Raw genomic sequence first — 20,370 nt, 5'->3', positions numbered from 1 at the left:
TAAAAAAACCCCAAAACACCACACCCAAAACCACACCCAAACCCCCACAACAATGAAACAAAACAACAAAAAAACCCCCACACACCAAAGACAGGTACTCTTAACTGCAACATCTTGCTTTGCTGATCATCCTTTACTTCCAACTCATTCCTTCTGTTTTTACAGTGTCAAGTTTTGGACATGAAGTGCAAAATTAGATAATCTGTGACCAAAGAAAGTGGTAGGATTCAGTACCACCTTTGACATAAGGTAGGAAAAAAAGGAAAAAAAATCCCATGGAAGGTCTCTCAGCTTTGAGCCTGTGTCACAGCAGGGTGGAGGCGAGAAGCTGCAGAGAAAAGAGCTCGGACCTGGTCCCTCAGCCCAGTTTTCCAGGTGGTAGAGACAAGTCCTCGCTCTGGATGGAAAGGATGCATCAAAGAACATTACTGGTAAGGTTTTTGCTGAGCTTTTTAGTACATTCTTCGTTTCTTACCTACTTGAAGAACAGCCTGGCATTTCCTCAATGCAAAATTAAACTGAAGCTCCCGTTGTGTATTGCAGAGACCAAACTCCTAAGATGTGTACAAAAAAAGAATCGATTAATGACACAGATCACAGGATAATTCAGCTTGAAAGGAACCTCAGGCCTAGTGTCTGACAGGGGTGAGCTAGATCACACCAGCTTCCTCTGGGCCTTACTCAGTTTTGTGTTGGCAAGCTCTGAGGACAGACACTGCCCAACCCTCTCTGGGCAACCTGTTCCACTTCCTGATTGCCCTCAGGGTGAAAGTTTTCCTGGTAGTGGCTGTATAAAATATATAGCCTGAATACAACCTCTACATCCAAGCTCCTGCTTACCTGAAGCGGTGACAGAAAAAAACCCCACCAAAACCAAAAAATGCACCACCCCAAGATGTATAATACTCTTTTTGCTTGGTGCTGGTTTTGTGGTGGGTTTGTTGGCATTTTTTTCTGTTTTTCTTTCTTTCTTACCCCTTGTTACTGGTGAGCATGGATGAAGATGGGACATTCAGGACCAAGAGCTCTCTGGTTTGACACATTTCTGACACAATTATCGGACACTACTGGAAATAGGAGCTGTAAAGCAAAAAAATCCCCAAACCCAACAGAAGCCTTCTCTCACCATGTGAAAATCATGAAAATTCTGGGATGGGAGACATCAATGGAAGTTATGCCACTGATTTCACTGAAACCGTAATTTCACCTTTGGAAGGTTTGGCCTTATGGACAAATTTGTAGGCACCTCCACCCCCAACCCCCTTCCCGGGGCCATTATTATGTAAAGGTTAAAGGAAAAAATCCGATAGGGCAATGAACGGCAAAGTAACACACTGGACGTAAGTTAGACCAAGTATTAGTATGTATTTATGCACAAGAATAAAAACAGCTTTACAAGTTGAATTGGAAATTTAAACAGAGGAAGTTTAACAGCTTTTGTATATTATATTAAATAACCAAAAACACCTTTTTCCAAAATTGGTAAAGACATAAATAATATAATTTACAATATGGTACAAAAAATAATCAGTAAGGACAGGGGCATTCTGCTTTATACATACACTATATAGGTATATTTATAATCTATAAAACAAATTCACATCTCAAACAAGCCAGAAACCTTAGATGATATGGCTTAACTATTATTAAAAGAAACAGCATTAATTTTTGCTGCCAGAACCATAAGCTCTAAAGCAGTTATCATGTTTCAGTAATTAATGATAACGTATTGCCGTAGTGCTTGTCAAAGTTTCACTTAGTTAACATTAACAAACTGCTGTGAAATTAACGAGATTCAAAGGTTTTGAAAAGGGTTAAAAGTGCAGTACTTTCCTTATAAATTGCATCCAAAGTCTGAGTGTAAAAAAACAAAATGCAACTTAATTTCCACTCTGGGATCTGCAGGAGTCAGTAAATGAGATGCCTTTACAGATTAGATTTGATCCAAGTAATTTCATTCCATTTAGAAATATAAAGAGGGGTGTCAAAAAAAGGCTTAACAATGCATAATTAGTATTCCTATGCTTAGTAGATTTAGTGATAAAAATAATTGTGTGGGTAATTGGGATGCAACACCCAGCAGAAAACCCAGTTAGCTCAAACATGCACACACAGGTCGATCTAATTCTTAGGACGTCGTACTGCTTTTCACCCAGGCCATGATGACAAGAAAATACCAAGTTTTCTGCCATTCACCTTGCTGAACCACTCAGAACTTCCTTATTACATACAGTCACTAAACCAATGCTGGGAAAGCCTAGAGCAATTAATAGTAGAACTGGAGGTTGTTAGTGTCCCATTTGTCCTCTCCAACCACCTTACAGTGCCCCAAGAAGCTATTAAGCTAACAAAGTCATGTTTACCTCAAAACAATCCTGTGTGCATTTCAGTGTAACTTGCTTGAATGTTTTGCTTAGGATAGGATGACTCTTACTTCCGTTGGGGAAGCTGAAATAATTAAAACTCAAAAAGTTTTGTTTTACAAAATAATATACATATATGTAAGCATAACTACGTGTATATGTGTGTGTGTATACATACACACCCCCCACACCCCTCCTACATTCCCCCCCCCCCCCCCCCCCCCCCCCCCCCCCCCCCCCCCCCCCCCCCCCCCCCCCCCCCCCCCCCACCCAGTTTTTTCGCTTAGCAGTCTTAGGCACAAACTGATGATGCTTAGCATTGTAAAACACATCTACCTAAAATCTTGAACTGGTGGAATCAGAGGTGTGTTTAAGTGACGTTTCACATAATAAGGATAACAAATTCTGCATCAATAAAAATTACCACAATGATCTAACTTATTTTCAAGTTCTTCCTCGATAAGACTTACTTGTCCTGAAAGGGCTTTATTATTAAAACTGCAATTTGCAAAGCATTACATTTCTGAAATTAAATTCTGTTTCATAATGACAACTTCTAGGAGGCTGATGCCAAACACATGTCTAACCACAGAATTCTGAGTGCTCAACTGACCTCTTGTCACTTCCAGTGTTATTACTCAGTGGTCCAAAGCCTACTCGCAAATAAAGGTTCAGGATTGCAGTTTTCTGATCTCACGGTGTCATGAAAAATAACCGCTATGCTGACTTCACTCTGCAGTTCTATTATTCCCCTATGGCAACTGAATGGGCCGAGAAAGGGCAGCTTGACAGCTCCCTGTATCAGATGGCAGAAAGTCTTCACAGAACTTGATGAAGTGCTCTGCCATACAGGTGCAGCAACACTGGCGCTTAGTCTAAGCAACCTAAGAGTCAAAACCAATTCACATCCACCCCATCAGCAGTACGGGTTAAGAAGAGGAAACATATGTCTAGCTACCTAAATACACTGGAGACCATCAGGCTGGTCTTTCAATATTTAGAAGTTTAAGGATTTTTTTAAGATTAAATTTTTGACTTTTTTTTTTTTTTTAATTAATTTTTAAGATCCCCCACCCAACACTTGATTAGAATGTATCACATCTCCTGCATGGCCTGTAATCCACAGCCACAAAAGCAGCCCTCTGCTTTTGTCCTGCAAGCCCAAAGAATTTCTGGAGGTACAGCATACAGGATAACCAGCATTACTAATATAAGAAGCCAAAACCAAGATGAAACAAACTGAGAAAGCCTGAACCAAAATACAGCTCAACGTTTAAGTAAAACTTAAAAGTTTTAGAGGGAGTGACTCTTGAGATTAGCAGGTATCCTCTCCATACCAAGGGTGAATGCTTAGAACAAAACAGTCCTCAGCATTCATTTTTCTGACAGCTTTCAACTTTTTAGATTCTAGGTTTACATGATTTCCTGATAATTGCATCGGAATTCTCAAACAAGGTTCTGTAAAAATAACGAAACAGAAATAACGGCAGGAGGACTGAATATCCTACATGACATGCAGTCAGAATAGGAAGTTAGCCCACAGGAATTAAATTCTCCGTTCTTCTAGTCATGACCATTTTCTTGCTAGTAATACAGGTCTGCCTCCCTGTTGGGAACATCCAGTTGCACTAATGCTGGTTTTACACATCTGTATGGTTCCTATATCCAAGACAAGAATGCAGCAGCCCGATACATGGGGTCTCAGAATGTCATCCAAATCCTACTACTTTTTGAATGACATCAGGAACATTGGTCTGGGCCACACAAAAGGTGCATCAAAAAACTTGTTACATTTTCTCTTAATGACAGAAAGCATAAAGGCAAATTATATAGCGGTTAAAAAAAAGAAATCTACATAAAAGGAGGGTAAAGTGACTGGGAAAACAGCAAATCCTATCAGTGCACTGTGAGCAAGGTTACAAGAAGAAACTCCCAGTCAAATGCCTTGTAAAAGTAGCTAAAGGCAGGTAGAACTACATCCACCAAGTATAGTGCAAGTTGGGAAAATGAACCCCTGATAATAGCCTAAGAGATGGGGAAGTTTTCTTTATTTATTAATAATATAAAGTTGTAGTTTATATAGGACTAGCCCCTTGGATAAGTTCAGAGCTACTTAAAATAGCCAAGGGACATCCTTTTACTGGAGAAGCAGACAAGTGCTTCAAAAAGGGGCACAATAAAGGTATTCTCTCATATGACCGGTAAGAAAGGAAATAGGGAAAGTCTCCTGAGTTATAAAGGTAGAATGGATGGACAACCAGCTCTAAAGAAAGTAACTTTATATTCCTTTGAACCTGCTGGTATCAGGATCCGAGTCTTCTGATTATTAAAACACTAACATTAAATGTATAGGGATTTAGTAGAGGGAGTACCAGATCCACTAGTGCCTGAAAGTGACTATAATGAAAAATGATGTCCTGAGGTACTACAGAGCACCTGGAATTCACAGAACAAGGAGGAAATACGGGATTAAGCCAGGACTCGACATGTCTCCTCTTCATGACATAAAACAGATCTCAACAACTTTAGTGTTAATATATTGTTTCTATACATTACAATATTCTTTCCTATTTCCTCTCCCAGATAAATCCTCAGGTTTTGTGAAGATGGCAATATATACAGGTTTCCAGCAAAGTCAAGAGTAATTATGACAAAGCTTTCATAGTGATTCCAGTAAGCTCTTTTGCAGTGTTTCTTGACTTTAAAAGCAACCACTCTCCAGGGAAAGCAAGAAAGCACTCTCCCAACTCATGGGGATGAACTGTGCAATGTGATGAAGAATCTCAAAGGTGGAGAGTGCAGTCAGGATGATGATGATTGTGACACGTGATGGGGTTTAAAAATAGAGGAAACTCCTGAAGGACCCATGCAGTCTGGGAGCAGGGTGAAGCAGAGCTCCCCTACAGAACAAGGAAGCAGGTACATGGCCTTGCTGGAATGGTCAAACAACAGAACATAGCCAAAGAAACAGAACAGTCTCTAAAAGCCAAGCATCGTAGAGTCGCAGTGCCTTTGAAAAGAGTGCAAGAAACCTCAGTTTGACTGACGGATAGAAAGAGTGCTAACTAGGACATATGAAGATGCAACATGGTTCCCATACCCACACCCAGCCTACACCCTCCACAACTTCAATGTGGATCCCAAGTCATGGCATTTTGATTACTACACAAAAAATAATTCATGTTGGGGAGCTTCTGGCGATACCCTTCCCTGCTTGAGCTTCTTGCTTATGCCATTCAAAAGCAGAAGTCCAGGACTGTCCCATAAACCTGCCATCTTGCATCACGGATGCAGGGGACGCACTATTTCCTGTAATGCTATTTCACGTTTTGTTGTTCCCAGTATATTGCACATCCCAGGACTTGCACAAACTTTTTCAGACCTTTGAAGACAATGCTTCTCTTCTAGAAAGAAGCACACAAGACAGGGACAACTGAGCCTCAGCTGCCTCTCTAGAACCTGCCCTTGCCATGATCCAGCGCTGCCAGCTCCACCTTTAGCCGAACAGTCCACACCAGCCTGCTGGTCTCATACACTTACTGTGAGAGATCCCCAATTGGGGGACCACCACCTCCTCCATCAAACAGAATTTCCCTGCGGGTTGGCTCAGGTATTGATAGTTCCTGGGCAAGGTCATTAAAACGAGATATGTAATCTATGCTGTTCTCATTCATCATGCAAGCCAGCTGTGAATCCACCACCTAGAAGAGACATGAGAAAAAAAGAAGAGCTTCATGTCAGTGGACATTTTACAGAACTGCAAAATTGTTTAGGTTGGAAGGGATATCTTGAGGCCATTTTGTCCAACCATCCTGCTCAAGTAGGGTCAGCTAGAACAGTTGCCCTGGACTTTGTCCAGTCAGGGGATGAACTATCGCCATGAATGGAGATTCCACAGCTTCTCTGAGCAACCTGTTTCTGTGTTTGACCACCCTCACATTAAAAGAGTTTTCTTGGGCTCAGGTGGAATTTCATGTGTTTCAATTTGCGCCCGCTGCCTCTTGTCCTGAGAAGAGTCTGGCTACCTCATCTTCATTCCCAGCGTCTTCTCATATGAAAGATACACTTATCTCACCAAGTCAGAGAGTAGCTCTTATCCATGGCTAAATGGAAGCCTCTAAAAAACCCCAAAACAAACCCAGAGTTCTCAGTGGGCTTTACCTCCCTATCCTTAATTCAGCATTAAAGCGCAGTAGTAAATGCATTGTACAAAAACTCTAAAGATAGTACCTCTAACCTAACAACTGCATTTTAAATTAAACTTGACTCTGCAGGACACTCAATAAAAGGCCTTTCAAAATTCTCCGATCATTAAAACCATCTTTAAATGATACTTGCTTCCTCTGAAGACTCCCACACAACCCACATCTGCCACCAAAAGCTGCTCTGGTGGGCCTAAAATGATGGCTTAGCCCATTTTCTTCTGAAGACAGTTTGTAAGATCAAAGGCCGCAATGTCACTTCAAATCCACACAAATAAATTATCCAATATTCCTTTAATTAACACGCACCTTGAGAGATTCTCACCACCAAGCAAGCAGAATCTTCACATTTATGCCAGGAAGTAGAGCTGTGCGTGGAGTCTGAAGCTGCCAGGGGCACATTACAACAGCATGAGCTGGCCACAGCTTCTGGTTACAAGGTCTGTACAGAACCTCCTTATCCAACTCCAAAGGACAACGGAAGAATGACATTTTCTTTCCATCAGGGCAAGCCCCCACAAAGTTAGAATGTAAGTGACGTCACACTGAGTCAACCACTGTAAACTCTGGGATAATTAAGACTGCAAAGGGCCTGAAGAAGTTTCTAAGTTCAAAATCTGCTTAAAGCAGGGTCACCTAGGAGGACAGACCAGCTTATCAGGGCTTTGGTGATGTTAGTCTTGAAAGGCTCTGCAGACAGACACTGTACAACATCTCAGGGCAACCTGCTCCCCTGCCTGACCGTCTCCAGGGTGAGAAAGATTTTCTTTCAGTGTAGTCAGAACCTTCCTAAAATCAGCTTTTGCCTGTTCCTCCCACCATGCATCACCACTCTGTGAAGGGCCTGACTCCAGTTACGTCCCTCTGCCCTGAAGCCTCCTCCTCCAGGCTGAACAAGCCCAGTACCACACAAACAGGTGCTTCAGCCCCCTAATCATCTTGGTGGCTCTCTGCTGAACTTGCTCCAGTTCCTCTGTCTTTCCTGTACCGGGTGCTCAAAACTAGTCACGACTTTCTAGACATGGTCTTACAGCTGTTGAACAGAGTGGGATAACCATAACTTCGTTCCATCTACTGGCTATGGTCCTGTTAAAACAGTCCATGACACTGTTGGTGGTCTTAGCTGCCACAGAACATCCTGGCTCATGCTGAGCTTGCTGTGTATCAAGATGCCCAGGTACTTCCCAGCAGAGCTGTCTCCTAAACAGTCTCCAGCCTATATTGCTGTCGGGGTTATTCCTTCCTGGGAGTAGGGCTTTGCATTTGTCCTTGCTGAATTCCATAACGTTCCTGCAGCTCCAGTCCATCTCCGTCCTTCTGAAAGGGAGCTTGGTCCTCAAGCACACCTCAAGCCTTAATAACTGCTGGTCTTCACTCTACCCCTTAAAAAGGTTTCAAAACAAAAGAATAATTCTACCACCTGAGAAAGTAATTCAGCAGCACAGGACCTTCTGCCATTCTCTCAGGTAACTTTGTATTAGCCACCTCCTGCTTCTTCCTTCTAGACCTATTTATTTTTTCTACCAGTCCTCCAACTGTACTGCACCGGTATTAACCCTTCCCTCATCTTCACTATTTTCAATTCCTGCTCTAAAAAGCAGGACACAAAACAGAAGTATTACAACTCTGTCAAAACAAGGTTATGTCCAACAGGGTAAACATGACCTCCCCCAGAAAAAGAACCTGGTGCTCACAACAGCTTCTTGCACCACAGAATAACAGACTGGTCAGGGTGGGAAGCGACCTCTGGAGATCATCTAGTCCAACCCCCTGCTAAAGCAGGGTCTCCTAGAGCAGGCTGCACAGAGTCGCACCCAGGCAGGTTTTGAATGTCTCCACAGAAGGAGACTCCACAGCCTCTCTGGGCAGCCTGTGCCAGCACCGTGACAGCCTCAAAGCAAAGAAATTCTTCCTCATACTCAGATGGAACTGCCCGTGCTGCAGCTTGTGCCCGTTGCCCCTTTGTCCTGTTGCTGGGCACCACTGAAAAGAACCTGGGGGCCTGTCCTCTTGGCACTCGCCCTTAAGGCATTTGTAGACATTCAAAGATCCCTTCTTGGTCTTCTCTTCTCCAGGCTGAACACGGACCCCCTCTCTCAGCCTTTCCTCATAAGGCAGATGCTCCAGTCCCCTAATGACCTTCACAGCCCTTTGCTGGACCCTCTCCAGCAGCTCCCTGTCTCTCTTGAGCTGGGGAGCCCAGCACTGGTCACAGCACTCCAGATGCAGCCTCAGCAGGGCAGAGTAGAAGGGGAGGATCACCTCCCTCCACCTGCTGGCCACGCTCCTCCTCATGCACCCCAGGATCCCATTGGCCTTCTCGGTCACAAGGACATGCTGCTGGCCCACGGGCAACTTGCTGTCCATCAGGACTTCCAGGGCCTTCTCCACAGAGAAGTCAACCCCTAGCCTGCTCTGGTGCATGGGGTTGTTCCTCTGCAGGTGCAGGACCTTAAACTTGCCTTTATTGAACTTCATTTACGTTCCTCTCCGCCCAACTTTCCAGCCTGTCTGTCCAGGTCTTGCTGAATGGCAGCGCAGCCTACTGGTGAATCAGCCACTCCTCCCAGCTTTGTATCAATCATCTGCAGACTTGCTGAGGGTACACTCAGTCCCTTCATCCAGGTCATTGATGAATAAGGTAAACGAGACTGGACCCAGTACTGACCCCTGGGGAACGCCGCTAGCTACAGGCCTCCAGCCAGACTCACCAGATCTGGTGTCATATACCCTCAAGTCATTTTACATCTTCCTCTTAAGACTGTAACCCTGTTTTACTAAGCTACAGTGCAGATGTCAAAGCACCTTTGCCTTAAGTATCTCAGGAAGGTATGATGGACAATATCCAGTAACGCTGCACTAAAAAAGAAGCAGACAGCTGAATGTGATTTGATGACATACCTCTGCTACATCTGCCAGAGACCGTGATACAAAAGAGTCCCGTGAATTTCCATCCAGAAGGCTGGGTCCCAGTAAGGAGGTGCCACTGGCAGTCCCAGCAGGAGTTGGCAACATTTTTCGTCCCTTCTCGGGCGAGATGAAACTTGCTATAAAGAACAGGCACATCAGTAAGTCACAGCACTGAATATTTGCAATTGGGAGAATAAAGAGAAGGACAAGGAAATAGATATCTGCCGTCCATTTCCTATTTCTTCTATCTCTCAAAAATTATGTGTTACCAGGATGAACACCGTTGGCACAATGCTAAGAGTACACAGATTCATTACACTGGCCCCATTAAACATTAATTAAAAAAAATACCAACCAAACCCCAAACAAATCCAGTGATCTCATGTCTTTGAGATTACACTCACGAAGCACAGAATGAAGACTATTTTTCCAAAAGCAGAGCCAAGGGCATCTTTTCATTCTGGCAGGACAACCAAAATGTCTCAACCTAACTGATGAGACAGGCTCCAAACAGACTGCAAAGAACTGCCAAGGAATTATTTGTCCCAAGGTATGGGCCTCAATCTAGCAACAAGATCTTTTCAGGAACAGACTTGTACAGAGAAGGAAGATGTATTCAAGGCAACACCGCTGAAACGAAAGCAAGTAGTAAGGGAAGAAATCTATAAACGTCCTACTGGGTTTATGATTTTCCAAAGGATTCACTTCCACAGTGTTGGGGGGTTTTGTTGGTTTTGTTGTACAGAAAAGAGCTTTTTTGTTGCAGTTCTGACACTTACAAAACAAGCTGCTGAGAGACGAGTCTGTGGAGTCATTGGGGTACCACTGGGGATCATGGCTGGGAGACGCAATCCAGTTCTGTTGAGGACTACTGGATGGGGACGGAAGACTTTTGGAGCTGTCACTGCCATTCAGTTTTGCAGGAGAGAGGGAAACACCTTCACCTGTAAGGCAATGTCAGGAATCACTGATTCAGTCAATACAGAAAAGTTACAGGACAGTGCACCAATTTATATTTAGAAAGCAGACAACACCCCCGTCAACAACTGCAACAACAAAAAGCCCCACCTATATATGCTAGAAAATAAAGGCTAAGCACAATTTTATTTCCAACCGCTATTAAAGAAAATAACCAAGAACTGCATCCTGGAAAAGTTTCTGCTGCAATATAAGATGACAGACTTTTTTTTTTTAAAGTTAATAAGAAGACTTTATCTAAGCTCAGACTTACTGTATTGACCAGAGCTGATAGCTATTTCAATGATAGAGTCACTGATCTGAGTGGCAGGTTCTCCTTGAGAAAGCACATCTTCAGGTGGTCCAGGCAGAGAAATATCCAAGAGAGCAGAAACATTGGGAGGAGAGAGCCGGGTACTGGAAGCCTCTGATGAAGGAAGTGGAGGGGTGGAAAGACCATTTTGGAGGGGTGTCTTGGACAGTTCTGACAGAGAAAGGACTGATGTGCCCTGTTACAAGAAACAGAGTTAATTGTTCATAGATTTCTGAAGGACTTGGAAATCTATCTGAAAAGCAACTAGCTCCTAAGCATCAGACTGAAATCAGACTGGGGGTGGCTGGGAAGACTAATAATCCAGCAGATAATATTCCTAAAATTTTAGGAATCTATTATTTATAGAATAGATTTGTATTATTTTAACCAAAAATATCTGTAAGCATAAACAAATACGCTTCAGCCCATATTCTACCAAATCATCTGAAAAAAATATGGGTTTGTAACATTCCAAAGAATATTTAATACAGTCTACATAACAGAAACAAGCATAATAATATAATTAGCATGATTTTGATGAACCTACAAGATAGTTCTCAATCAATCTTTCTTTAAGGAGTCTCGTTATTAGTACCTCATCGTACAGCTGTTTGTGATTCGTCTTCTGATTTACAAAGCTCTCCTAAGAGCAAAAACCAGAACCTAGGACCCCATTACCACAAATAAATGCCTAGTAGATTGATGTCCTAACATGTGCACTGTAAAAAAAATAATAAATAAAAACACCAACAAGACAAAACAAAAATACTTCTTCTCCTTTATGCACTCCAATCAAATTAATTTGACTTTTTCACATGTACCTGTTGCAGGAAGGGTAGAACGTGCTTCCACTGAAAAATGGAAAAGCCTGTATTCTTAAGTATGTAAGTATCTAACACAGTGCCCTGGATTCTATTGGAAAAGGAAGCTGGGAACAGGGTGACACCACTCTTACAACTTGGGTGCTGCCACAGCTACTTTTCAAGCATCTATGTCTTATTGGATGCAGCATAAAGAAAAGTGATTCTCTGAAGAGCATGCTAGCATTACAATCACGCTTTTAGTCTTAATATTCCTGCTTCAGCAACACAGAAGCAGCAGGACTGCCAACTACAAAAACTTTTTTTTTTTCCCTTTTCTTTTACACGGTAAAATTTTACAACAGCAATTGTAAACTCCTCCATTGTATCAAGAAATATGTAAAACCTGTTTGTCCTTCAGAGGTCAAAGACTGCCAGCTTCACTTTTACTTTTTTTAAGAGTACGGCACTCACATGAATTTAAACAGCTTTCATAAATTTCTTTCTTTAAATTTCTTCAGATGCCAGAGATTTCAATTTCCACAAAACAGTACCAGTGGTGTACAGTTACCTGGGAACAAGGGGTTTTAACTAGTAATACCAGTGGTGTTTTCAACACATTTCACAGAACTGTTCTTTCAAGACATACTCTACCTGGAAACCATCAGGAACTGCCTCCTGCTCGTGCCGTGTCGGTAGGCTGATGAACGGAACCCGACATCCAGGGCCTGAGCCCTACAAGCACAACAGAAATTATGTGAGTGACAAATGTTTACATGAGATGCTGCAAATGTAGCTGGGGAGGCAAGAGACGAGTGCCTATCACTGTTTACGCATGCTCTTTTTACATACCATGCATTTCAAAATTGTCCATCAACTCCCTGAGAAAATGACATGGATTGACACGTATCTGGGTCTCAATGAAAGAAATTGCGAAGAGAAATCACACTTCCCATTCCAAATACATCCCTAACAGTCCCTGGTTTGCCCCAGATTCCCTCCTGAATTACCGTCTATTGAAATGCTACTGTTTCTTTTCAAGCCCAGATTTCGGCACGGCCAACTTCAAGAGTCTTACAGCTGAAAGCTGTTCTACAGGATGGAAATCTGTTCAGAGTGATCATGATTTGACCCCTCAACCCTAAAATACACAATATACAAGATAGATTGAGTTTGCCACGATACAAGTGTCTTACAGCTAGCTCCAGAAGAAGGCTCATCAAAGAGCCATTAATAATACAGGTTTTTTTACAATGAAATGGTAAGACACTTAACTACTTTAAAAAGTATGCTCAAGAGACTCTGACCTCTACAGTAGTGATGGAGCCTCCGTTCTGATGTGCTGCTGTTGACTCCTGCGCTGTTACCACTGTGGTCACTCCGTCCGGTGACAATGGAGACACACCTGACAAACCATCTGCATCCAGAACAGGCATAGGGCTACCAGGGATAATACCAGCACTTTTAGCTGCCAAGTCAATAGCACCTTTTGTGGAGGGGGGGAAAGGAAAAAAGCAGCAAAAAATACATTACAAGCCTTTTCTTCAGGCAATTACTTCGTTGTGACTTATCTAAAAGATGATTTTTTAAAAACTGCCGAAAGTCAAAACTTAACACATGCAAAAAGCAAAAATGGTAATTATCTGATCAGCTATACACTTTGTGAAGAGGAACAACTGATAACATTCCTTTCAGCTAAAATGTTCAGGTTTTCTGCCTTGTTCCAACATGTTACCAAGTATATAGAAACAGTTTAGAGAAACATCCCAGTTCTTTCTACCTGCCCTCTCCTTCCATTTCTTTTTTTGCCCTGCAAATTATTAAGTATTTGGTTATGCAATTTCTAGACATTTCCTGTGGTTTATTAGAAGTGCTCTAAACACAATATAGCCTTATCCTATTACCTTGCTTCTAACAGCCATTTAGACTCAAGATTAAAAAAAAAACCACCTTATGTTGTTGCAGTGTCAGCCTCACCCAGATCTTTTAAAAAGCATTTAAAACCATCTGAATGTCTTCCCATCACAGAGAACCCTCTGACTAAACCAGAGGCAATCACTGATCTCACCTCCCTAATCATTCTAATTACAGGACTCATTCTTTTGCTGCACTACTGTATTTGCTTGGGGCACACCAGCATGTTTTTTTCTTGTAGAATTCATAATCTCATGTCAGTAGATAAGCTGTTCATAAGTTTCTTTCAACTATGGCACAACCCCTTTTCAAAGTGGTCTTACAACAAAACATCATAAAAATGCTCAGCTTTAGTTACAAATTCTAACCCCTTGCTTTGCCTGCAGGTCAGACACAGCAAAGGAACCTAGGTCAGACTGTGCCACCACTGACTGCTCCCTTTCTGCAGTCACACAAAGCCACAGAAAGTCAGACATCATTAACACAGGTGTTTTAACCTCCAAAGGCACTAACAATTTTACCTAGGAAACAGAAACCAACAATACAAGAATATACAGATCACAACAGACCATGACTCTCATTCTGTTTAAGAAATGACTTACTAGACAGATGATTGGTAGCCTGTGTTGGAAGAACTTTGGGCACAATTGGACGAGAAACAGCAGCTTTAGTCAGTGAGGACTGGATAGGCCGAAATGAACCTCTCCCTAGGGTGAAGGGTTAAATATATCTCAAGCAAATGAAATTAACATCTTTAAAGCAGAGCGAACAGTTCCAATAGAAGCAAACAAATTCCAAGCAGTAGCAAGCTCTGGGAATGCAAGCAGTGGAGATGAAGAAATGGACTTGAAACAGTAATGCAAGCTAACCAGTGCCTTACCACAAAAAGCAACAGCAAGCGCTGCTGTGTTATTCAAGCTGCTTTCATTATTTTCAATGAAGGTAATCTCTACGGTCTCCTGTTGATTTTGAGATTTAAGCTGAGATGGGGGGGATCACCTATACTACCACTGTACTTAAGATGTATCAGCAGAACAAGGACAACTGGGCAGTATATTGATTACACTATATGAAATTCAGACGGTATTCCAGGTACTAGGAAAAGTCCACTATGAGATCTAGACAAATGATTATAACCTACAGACAAAATATTCTTATCTAAGTAATGTATTCCAAAATTTTGTCTCCTTGTAAAGAACTCCTTACTCTTCCCTGCTTTCAGTACGGGAAATGGAATAAAAAAATTTCTATCACAATCATGACTTGCTTAACAATGATCCAGGAGAACAATCCCATCATCCTGTAGGAAGTGACTCAAGCAGCTGGTACATAACTCTCTGGTTCTGAAAGCATACTTTCTCCTTTTTAGAAATTACATCTTTATACAGTTTTAAGGGACACCTTCCAGTCCATCTCATGGCAGCATAAAAGTGATAGAAGATATGCAGACTCACCTGTAATGGATGAGTTGGATAAGATAGAAAAGGAACAGACATGCTGGGACGGATTTCCAGAAGGCCTGGGGAGCAGCGTTCTCTATGTAAGAAAAAAAAAACAACAATAAACCAAAACTATTTAAACACAGAACAGAGGGTAAAACTCATCTTCTAAGGCACAAAAATCCATGATGGCTTCCAGAATAGGCAGAGTATTTACATGGCATGACTATAATGCAACAGATAGAGCAATTAAGGTCTGCATAATCTTGAGAAAGAAGCTACCGACAGGAATCGTGTTTCCTCTGTGAACTACTATAAGAGAAAATTTCCACATGGACAATTCTCAGAAATGCTGATTAGAACTATATTCCTTAGAACTATATTCCTTTCTGATTATACTTGCGGTGGTTTTCAAATCCCCCACAGAAATACAGCAGTGGTCGTAAGGATGGGATCTAGTCTGTGCGCAAACTGATCTTCCATTACAATTGAACACGTGTGAATTAATGAGGCAGCTCTGCGTACTTGGGGGTTCTTAAAACAAATGGAATTGCATCGACCAGAATATCTCAGTACTAAAATATAGTACGTATGTAATTTCTACGTCTCCCACTCTCATACAGAGCAGAACAGACAAAAGGATATACTGAGACTTGGTAACTTTGTTTTCCCCAAACAAGTTTCCCTTTTTTTGGTTTTAGATTTCTTGTAAGTTCTCCACCCGCCTGTTGTTTCACAGTGGCATGTGCCTTTTTGGTGGGCTGTCAGAGTAGTCTGAAGGAGGTTAATGCCCCCCCCACCATCAAAGTTCCATGACAACAGGCTATACCTCTCTCATACATTTCTTAGCAAGTCCTATTTTTTTCCAGAAATCATTGTTCTTTCAAATAGTATTCTGTTTTATTTCACTACAGAGGTTTATACCCACCCCAGCTTAGCAGCCATTAGTAAGTAGGAAGCAGGGAAAAATTATCTAAAGGGAAATCTTGTTGCAATAGCACTGACAGCTCTAACGCTGACAGACCAGGACACCACTGATGCTTGTGCATCAATACCAGCAGACCCAAACAGCACAACCCGCTTTCAGAGGAGGGACTTTTATAATTTTTCCAAACTACCTCATGCACTGGACACTGTTGTTGACATTTCACATATAGGAAATACAACATGGCTGGTTACAATATAGACCAAAATGCTTGTTACTTCCTTTGTTCAGCTTCACTTTTCCAGCAGATGTATGAAGGAAGTTCAGATTTTTATTTCAGTTAAATGGAAATCATTATAGCCTTACTGATACATATTTGGGAAGCAAACCAGGCATTTCACACTTTGAAGATTGTTCTGACCTGTACTACTAATGGCTTCCGCAAGTGCCTGTTCCGTAACTTCCTAGGCTTTGGCAAGAAGAAGTCCGATTGCATCTGAACAAGGACAGAAAATGCATTAGAAAATATCCTAAGCATGCAGACACAGAATAAATTATACCCCCCAAACTCTGTATTTCAATAAAGTTGTAACTATTTATTAAAAGACTGTGTTTTGTTTCAGAGCGTAGAACATTCTTTCTGCTAGATTAGGAAAACTTTACACCAGGAATGTGGTTTTTTTTCTTCTTGTTTTATGGAGATAAAGCTTTCTCCAAAAAAAGCCATTTCACTACTTAACTACTGTAGCTTGCTATGAAGTTGTTACTGAGACTGTAGATATAAAAATAAAACCAGTATTTGAATTAAATACAGAAATGAGGCTGTATTGAAGTTAGCTGCATGATAAGAAGGATATCAGTTTTGCTATATCTGGCAAATATGTTTGCTGGAGTAACTTAAAGAGAGTGACCCAGTTTCATCAGGCTGTGTGATGGCATTCAGATTCAGGCCTGAAGAGGTGATGTCACTTCAAAGCATAGTTATATAGTCAAAATCGGACTAATTTCAGCTAATATAATGTAATGTTTATGCTTGAGCATCACTAGAAGCACTGCTTCACAGGGAAGCCCATGCTCTGAACCACCAGAAAATCCGGTAATGCCTACTGGAAGCTGGCTCAGGTACAATATGCTACCTTTTTCATTCAGTCACCTCACTTACACTGATTGTGTCTAAGTGCTGCCGGAAGGTCAGTTCTGCTTCTTTGCTAGGCAAGAACAGTTTCCCGTGGCGGCTGTTGGGTGGCAGAGTTGTAGGAACTGCAAAGAGTCCACCATCAGCATCAGCGCTTCCAGAACTTGAAGGACCAGCCACCAAGAGAGGTCTAGGGAGGTTTCTCAAACCTAGAGGATTTTAACAGATATTTAAATGAAGTGCGGGGTGGGGGAGGGGGGGGTGGAAAAGGTAACTATTTAGTAATTGAAGGATCATACAGAGAGCTGGGACTTATGAATTCTGGCTCTGCCACCATCTGTTTGTGAACTCAAATCATGAAACTCTTGATACTTCAGTTTTCCCACCTGCAGATTGACAGCATTTACCTACTTCACAAGGATACCACAAACATTCACTTGCTCTGAAATCCTTGGAAGAAGGGGGTTAAATGCATTTTTTCACTACTGAAGAAACTAGAATTTAAGCGCTCAGTTTTAAGCCCTGCAGACTGTGTTATCTACTTAGCGTGTAGAAATACTTGAGGGCCCTTCCCACTAAACAAACTATACATCCACCATCCCTTCTGTAGGGGAAGAGAACACAGAGTTATCCTACAATGTTTGTGGGTTTTTTTGGTTGTGTGTTGTTTGGGGTTTTTTTGTTGTTGGTGGTTTTTTTTTCTTTTACACTCCCCACTTACCACCTCTTCCTCATGGTAATTCAAAGTGTAACCCCAATAAAGTGATTCTGGTGATAGAGAAGTGAAAGAGATGGGATCAGTTTACCAAAATATCGTCCGAAAGATGGGTTGTCTTAGAAATACATTTGGCCCATTGAAATAATGGCATCTGGTCTGAGTAAAACTTCTCCATTTACATTTAACTTTAAAAAATATCGTAGGATTTCACAGCGCTGTGCCCACTCAGCAGGCATCCAGGCAGGATGAAAACCAGTACTGTTCGTATGTTGTTCTGCAATAACCAAGATGCGTTACCTGCCTGTATTCCACAGAAGTTCTCGCTGCACATGTAACGCTGGGTTTCATTACAATAAACAGTAACAGCTATTTTCACACTTACATTGCACCCATACTTGTCATGGTACTCCAGCCTCTGCTGCTGGGCTGGAGATCTCAGCTGGGAGGCAGCAGGCACCTGACTCAGCCGGAGCGGGAAGAAGCAAAGTGGGCAACAATTCTTAGTCATGCCTGCTACCTTCCTGGGCAGGAATACTATACAGCACATGTTTGGGCCACACTAATGCAAAGATGGGTATATGCCACAGTACTCAAGAAGTCTTCTGAAGAACATCAAACTTTTATCCTCCTATTTAAAAGATGAAATTTATCCTCCTATTTAAAAGATGAAATTGCCAGCTCCACCCTGCTGCTCTAGACTCTGCTGTTCTTCCAAAGTTTAGTTAAAATCACAGTGTGCCAATATATCTAAAAATCAATTACATGCAGAACAGCATATAAATTTGTGCCTCCTGCCTGACCAGGAGTTAGAAAGAATTGTTGAAGAGATAACACATACAATATTGTATTTAAAACAGCAATAAAGGGATGCAACTGTAATTATGTAATGATATTTTAAGCACTATAGGTGATATTGCATCACAGCTGTTGCTTCACTTTTTCTAAATCTCTTTGCATGATTCTTTTTATCCCCTTTTCTGTCTCTCCAACTAGCTGTGTGGCTTTTGTGGAGCTGTCAGTTTGTCAACACTTTCAGTACTTCTGGAGTGGACACAGACTATCTTCCAATCTTTGTTTTCTACAAAGAAGGCCAAATCAATTTATCTTTAATTAAAAAAAAAAACCCAAAACACAAAACCCAAAAAGTAGCTAGGACCTAGATGGACTCAAGACCAAAGCCAATGAAGGAATGCACCAAAAAGGCTCACCACCAAAAGTAACCTAGCAGTTTGCTTTCTGACAGACAAATTACTGCAACCACTTCACAGCCCTGTATGTGAGGATACAAAGAAGCTTGATAATTACTATATACTAAAGGTTGCAATCCAGACCACAACCAATGCTATTTTAGATTGAGAACACCTCTACCAGGGCTGACAAAAGGGATTCAGCTTGTTTACCAAAACAACACAATTTAGGGTAAAGATAACAACTTGCTCGGCTACCCATGTGACAGGCTAGAATGCCATTACCTGAGGTCTAGGCTGAGTGCATCACCCCAGGCAGAACTGCTGAGAAGCTAAACTAATGAACTAGTAAACATCGTACTGAACACACTTTTGCTGCTCCTCTGTTCAAGCCAAACAGCTCAGTTGAAGCCAACTTGGCCATCTTTGGTACTGTAGAAAAGCAGGAATACGTAGTCTGCATTTTTCACTTCCTGACATTACACTGAAGACTCTGTGCTTCATTATAACATATTAAACTGTACTGCTGCACAACCCTACTTGTAATTCAGCGATGCGAATTGAAGACTAATTTGGACAATTATATTTGTTTTTGAATCCATGAAGCTTTATGTAAAAAGAATAGATGTCTGCTTCTAGGGGATGAGATACAAAGTATTGTTATCTTCTTGCTCTTTCTGTCTGGTGTCCTCAGTGGATGATCCTTACCCTAGATTAAAACGCTTTAGAAGGGATTTTCAAGGCATTTGGGAAGCACAAAGTACAATCTCATAAAAATGAATGTAGCAAACTGATTTTACTTCCAAGTCTGATTTAAAAAGATACGTCCCTCAAGCCTGTGAAATTCTCACATTTCAGTGAGATAATCTGTTTGATCTTTAAAATTGTTGAGGATTTACTAGATATTTGAGTACGTCCTTGTCTGCAAGTAAGAGCAATGAAGCTTTAGAGAAAGGTGAAATTGAAGAGAAAGGTGAAATTGATATAATGTCATTTGAAAATGAAAATCACACAGAACACCAAGCCTGTCTTACAGCATCAGTTAAATTGCTCATGGTCCATTGCTCCTTACAGCATTGGTGTGAAAAGGACAGTGCAAGAATCGCAATTGTTCCCAGTAACCCTGACACCTTCACAGACTTTTTTAAAGTCATAAAACATTTGCTGGCAAATGCAGCTGGACTGAAGAACTAAAATTATTGGTGTGCATGGCTAGGGCTCACAAGTTACAGCAGCTGACCCTGCTATTAAAAGCAAAGGTAATTCACAATCATTCTGTATTTTATAATGGCAGAATGGCACAGAAAATTTTCAGTAATTATTTTACCAACAAACTTTACACCATATATTTACTGTCCTGATCTGTAAGCTCTGCCAATGGGAAGTAGTGGATTAATTCCTTGTTTCACTTTGCTTGCATGCACGGCTTTCGCTTTACTTATTAAAGGGTCTTTATCGCAACGCATGAGTTTTCTCGCTTTTACTCTTCTGATTCTCTCCCCCATCC

General features: G+C 41.5%; 1 protein-coding gene across 4 annotated transcripts in view; it reads right to left on the bottom strand.

Moving 5' to 3' along the window:
- Positions 1-2,630: 2,630 nt before the first annotated feature.
- CRAMP1 (cramped chromatin regulator homolog 1) overlaps positions 2,631-20,370 on the bottom strand; it is a 52,223-nt gene continuing 34,483 nt past the window's right edge. For all 4 annotated transcript variants that reach the window (XM_056334999.1, XM_056334998.1, XM_056334995.1 and 1 more), the window contains exons 12-21: positions 16,986-17,167; positions 16,245-16,319; positions 14,914-14,995; positions 14,062-14,166; positions 12,853-13,031; positions 12,200-12,280; positions 10,707-10,941; positions 10,255-10,419; positions 9,467-9,612; positions 2,631-6,064 (exon numbers count right to left, since the gene is read on the bottom strand). In XM_056334999.1, coding sequence (XP_056190974.1) covers positions 5,900-6,064; positions 9,467-9,612; positions 10,255-10,419; positions 10,707-10,941; positions 12,200-12,280; positions 12,853-13,031; positions 14,062-14,166; positions 14,914-14,995; positions 16,245-16,319; positions 16,986-17,167 — 1,415 coding nt within the window. In that variant the 3' untranslated portion in view covers positions 2,631-5,899. The remainder of the gene's footprint in view (positions 6,065-9,466; positions 9,613-10,254; positions 10,420-10,706; positions 10,942-12,199; positions 12,281-12,852; positions 13,032-14,061; positions 14,167-14,913; positions 14,996-16,244; positions 16,320-16,985; positions 17,168-20,370) is intronic.

The sequence above is a fragment of the Falco biarmicus genome, chromosome 4, assembly GCF_023638135.1.
Source record: "Falco biarmicus isolate bFalBia1 chromosome 4, bFalBia1.pri, whole genome shotgun sequence".
Classification (NCBI taxonomy): Eukaryota; Metazoa; Chordata; class Aves; order Falconiformes; family Falconidae; genus Falco; species Falco biarmicus.
This window is presented reverse-complemented; position numbering and strand designations above follow the sequence as displayed.